Source organism: Helianthus annuus, chromosome 15, assembly GCF_002127325.2.
Source record: "Helianthus annuus cultivar XRQ/B chromosome 15, HanXRQr2.0-SUNRISE, whole genome shotgun sequence".
Taxonomy (NCBI): Eukaryota; Viridiplantae; Streptophyta; class Magnoliopsida; order Asterales; family Asteraceae; genus Helianthus; species Helianthus annuus.
Window position 1 is genome coordinate 5,286,303 of NC_035447.2, and position 5,070 is coordinate 5,291,372.

Genomic DNA, 5,070 nt, shown 5'->3' on the forward strand with positions numbered 1-5,070 from the left:
AATCTAATTGACTTCTGATGACTTATCTAAATATCCTTGTTTCATTTTATCCTACTTTTAATTGTTATCTTAACTTATTTAGTTATTTTACATTTATGAGTGATTTATATTTAGGTTATTATCATCACGGCAATTAACTTTCGTATACTATACATTTTAATATGTTTTCAAATCTACCACAAATTATTAACTGATTACGAAGTAACCTCTTTTGTACAACCCGACTTGTTCACTGAGTTGTCGGTTAGATCATCGCTCTAGTTTTAAAAATATTGGACTTTTAAGTTAAAAACTCAGTGACTAGATCGATGTTCGTTTCTTCTTCTTTTTATTACGAGATAATGATTTTTTTTCATGTTGTTGATCCGCTCATGTTTGGCACCCGCTAACAAAAAATCCTGGATCCGCCACTGTAATCAAATTAGGGCACTTTTCTAGATAATTAGATGACCGAAGGGAAGTCTAATAAACCGGTAGTCTTAACAGCCTTGTAGAGTTCCATAGGTGTCTTCCTGAGAAGTAGGGGTGTGCACGGTTCGGTTCGATTCAGTTTTTGGGTGAAATCAAAACCGTAACCGAAAGTTTGGTTTTTGGTTTTTAAAAACCGTTCGGTTTCGGTTCCGGTTTTTTCGGTTTTAGTAACGGTTCGGTTTTTCGGGTTTTGAAACAAATTATGTAAGATTCAAAAAACTTAAAAGTATTATTCAAAGTTTAAGAATCTTTCTTAAATGTTTACATTTAAGTTAATTGTTAGGTCCAGAGTTTTACGCTTATCTTTATTACGTTTATTTATATTTATTTGGTTTAGATTAGGTCTTGGGCTTGGGCTAGTCATGTTTAGATTATTGTAGTAGAGCTTTCCTATTCTTGTAATCATGTAGCCCCAATAGAGAACATTGTACCCGACAATCCTAGGGATTGTGTGCAAGGTTCTCGAAGATCGTACCAGACAGTCCTTGAGACTGTGAGCGATCTAAGCAGCGACACTTTGATTTGTAATGAATATTTTCTTTTTGTTCTTCTGGTTTGATCTTATATTCCGCGTTCGATTGAACCGTCGAGTGATATCACGGGTTGTTTGGGACTAACAAGTGGTATCAGAACCATTGAAGTCTTTCAAAGGCTAGGTTTTGATATCACTCGAAGAACAAGAAGAAGCTTTGCTCAAGTGTCGGAGGATGTGTGTTTGTAAATGGAAATTTCTCCGGTTCATAAGATCTAGTATTTCATCTACAGATCTGAAAAAACCGTTAAGGTCCGGTGATGTTTTTGTTCATCCAACTACACTCAGTTGTGTGTGTGTTGTAGAGAGAAAGATGGAGATTTCCGAGCCGTCATCTTCGACAACGCTGTATCTCGGAGTCGCCGTATCAACTGGATTATGGTGTCTCTGGTGAACATGACGTGAAGAAGGTGAAGTTTTTATGAAAGATTTGAAGAATATGAGAGGAGTACGTCACGAAAACAGACTCCGCAGCGGACGTCGGATCATCTGTCAGTCCGGCGCGGCGGCGGTGGCGGAGCACGGTGGTTGAATATGGCGAAACACGGTGGGTAACAAGGATGACGGTTACTGCTATTGTTGTTCATCGAAGAGAGAAAAGAAAACAGTTGTACGGCTGAGGTTGATGATGGTGATTATTGATGAAGATGATGGTGTAACGAAACAAGAGGTTGCAGGTTATCGTGATGTTTGGTGTTGAGGATGAACGGAGACGATGTTCGGTGAATGGAGGTATAGATGGCCGTTAACAAGAGTGACGATGATGAATGGTTGCAGGTTGATTGATTATCGTCGGAGTTTCTGTGGTGATGAACGATGTTTGCCAGAGAGTACGGTGACTGTCGGAAAAGGTGGTGATGACGTGATGAAATCAGCAGATCAAAATGGTCAGGGAACATTCTATGCGGCTGCACATGATCTCACATCAAAATCATCAAAAAACCCTAGAAGAGCTGCATCGTTGGATGATGGAGCTGATCGACAGACGAGATTGCAGCACTTGCATGTTGTCGACTGTCATGGGCTAGGGTTTGGTATGAGCATGTGCATGAGCTATGGTAATTATGGGCTAATGATTGGATTGCATTGTTTTTTGGGCCACGAGTTGATTGTTCCATGTATGTGGCTGATTGGTGAGACTGTTATTCATGGGGCCGGCCTGACATGCTCACAACCAAGTTTTTTTTAATTGTTTAGTGAATATTGACAACATTTCATGGGGCCACATGCTTTAAAATTTTTCTAAACGGTGATGTCAGCTGGTGCACATGTTGCACTAAGGTTACAGGAGTTTTGGTGTGGGCCTGCTTAAAGTAGGAAGAATGTTTCCAAATATGCTACTGGACTGAAGATTGTGAGATCAAATAGCAGCAATGACCCTTCATCTTCGGTGGGCCCAATTGAGTTTATTTCAGAAATCATCCGTGATGGAGATAGATCAGAAATCATCCGTAATTATCTGAGAGGTTATCATAGATTAATATCATCCGAGATACACAACTACATCAGAGATCATCATTATTTTATCCGAGATGCACCATTGTTTATCCGACATCATTTTCATCCACCATCCATCTAAGATCAAGCCTCATTTCATCCGATATACGTTGATGTTCATCGTTGGGCCACTAAAAGGGAGAAGACCCAAGAGTGGAGTCCATCTAAACCATAATAAAGAGAGCATAAAACTAGGGGGAGATTGTTAGGTCCAGAGTTTTACGCTTATCTTTATTACGTTTATTTATATTTATTTGGTTTAGATTAGGTCTTGGGCTTGGGCTAGGCCATGTGGGCCAATAGGGTAGAGGCTCCTATAAATAGTCATGTTTAGATTATTGTTGTCACACCCCAACCAATGGCGGAATCATCGGGGCATGACACTGAGCGAAACAGATTGTCCAGAAGTTTCCATAACAATTATCATTACTATTCAACTTAAATAATACGTCCCATACCGTATCTCAAATAGCAAACAAATTATTACAGATAAAGATCCAGGCAAATATTCTGTTCCGACAACTCAGATTAAATATAAAAATTATTTATCTGCTTTTAGAGACTCATGCTGCAAGATCTACAGACAACTATGCTCTAGACGCTTATTCTAGCCTCGCCTTCCTAGCACATTAGCATCCTAATTGCCTGTCACATACGTTAAAATAAAGTCAATACATAGAATGTAAAGGTGAGCATACAAGTTTGATATAGCATATAGAGTTCGAAATAGTTTACGCATAACCAGCACATACACAGAGGAAAACGAAGCATGTTAATTATCGACATGGATCTATCGATACCAATGACTGCGGGTTGACTGCCCGAGGCAATTCGCAATACATGATTACCACCGTAATCCATGTCAGTATTTGTCCTTAACAACCCCCGTGTGAACGGGTGCTAAGTCCAAACTATAGTACTATCGTCGTTAAGGCAGGTAGACAACATTCCACGTGTAAACATAACAACAAGCATTCATTTAGTCACGTAATACATGCGGTAATGGTTAGCGTTTAAAGTAATTGCGTAGTGTGTTCGATTGTGATTTAGAATATGTAACGTATGTAACATCCAAAAGTGCTAAAGCATTCATTTAGTCACGTAATACATGCGGTAATCGTTAATATATGTGTTTAACCCCTTTGTTTTTAGAAAAAAAACCTTCTTTTTATTGGTTAACTTTGTTTATACGCATGTTTCCCTCTGCTTTAACTTTTGGTAGTGTACATATTTAGTTTTTCTACTTTTATTTCTTTTTGTATTTCATTCTTTTAGCATTTTCCCTTTGGTACCATAACAAATCAACCCGGATGAAGAGTGACCATTAGCTATCAATAAAGTTACTTTATAATTCCTAAACTTTATTAAAACAAAAAGTGTTTGACACGCATATTTTTATTTATGTCTAATTTTTATTGAAATGAGTAGTATGTACAGATTGAAACACATGTGTGTATGTTATTAAACTGAGAAATATTACGTTTGCGGGCCTAAACTTAAAAAAAAAAAAAACCCGCCTCACGAGAGACGGTATAAAATAAATACATCCCACCCAGATGAGATCTTGAGTGCTAGGAACGAAGGAAGTTTTTTTGTTCCAATGGCGACGGCTCATAACATGTGCCCAGAGCTGATTGTTGAAATCTTCACAAGGTTACCGACGCAATCCCTTCTCCGGTTTAGATCAGTGTCGAAATCAATATGTGGTATGATCGGCAGCCCAGATTTCATCCGATTGCATTCTGTTCGATCCCCGAAGAAATTCACGGTGATACACCGGGTTAATTACAAAGCAGAAGGAATCACTAAAAGCATGTATACAATAAATTCGGCAGGGGAGGGGCAACTGTCATACATGGGCACAACACCAATCGAGTATCCTTTCGGACATGTGAATATCGTTGGTTCATGTAACGGGATTCTTTGTGTTTATGAATCTGACAAAAGAAGTATTCATCTCTGGAACCCGTCAATCAGGCGCAAAGCAACCGTGCTTTTTCCTCCGGTTTGGACTCCTGGCTTGGCCATAGGGTTTGGTTTCGACCCAAGTATCGACGATTACAAGATTTTGTGGACACGGTCCACACGGAGAGGAGGAGAGGTTTCGTTTGTTTACACCATGAAGACACACACTTGGCGTGTGATTGCTTCCCATGCTGATATGGATCGCCGGTCGTGAAATCTCCCATGATGTGTCTTTTCAACGGAGCATTGCATTGGGCTGTGAAAAGGGATTCTAGACGCAGTGGTGGTTGTTATGTGATGACGTTCGATCTGAGCTCCGAGGTTTTTTCTACCATTGAGTTGCCTGAACCTAGTTGGGAGACCAATACAGTGACAGTCATAGAAATGATTTGTGTGATATTTGTATTTATTGTAAACCTTTGGAGAAATGAAAGGCAAGCAAAGTTTACCAAACCAACATGGTATCAGCCTAGAAATTCGATCCTCTCTCTCTCCTTTTTCTTCCTTTACGCAGGCAGCCATATCCCCCTTCTGCTCCTTTCTTTTTCCCCTTTTCCTTCATGGATCCTAAAAATTACCCAGCCATAACTGTCAACAATATCAAG

At 39.4% G+C, this 5,070-nt stretch overlaps 1 protein-coding gene across 1 annotated transcript; it reads left to right on the forward strand.

Moving 5' to 3' along the window:
• The first annotated feature begins 4,100 nt into the window (after window positions 1-4,100).
• LOC110913178 (F-box/kelch-repeat protein At3g23880) lies at window positions 4,101-4,679 on the forward strand. Its single transcript, XM_022158025.1, has one exon. It carries the CDS (start codon window positions 4,101-4,103, stop codon window positions 4,677-4,679), a length of 579 nt encoding a protein of 192 aa, XP_022013717.1.
• The last annotated feature ends 391 nt before the right edge of the window (window positions 4,680-5,070 follow it).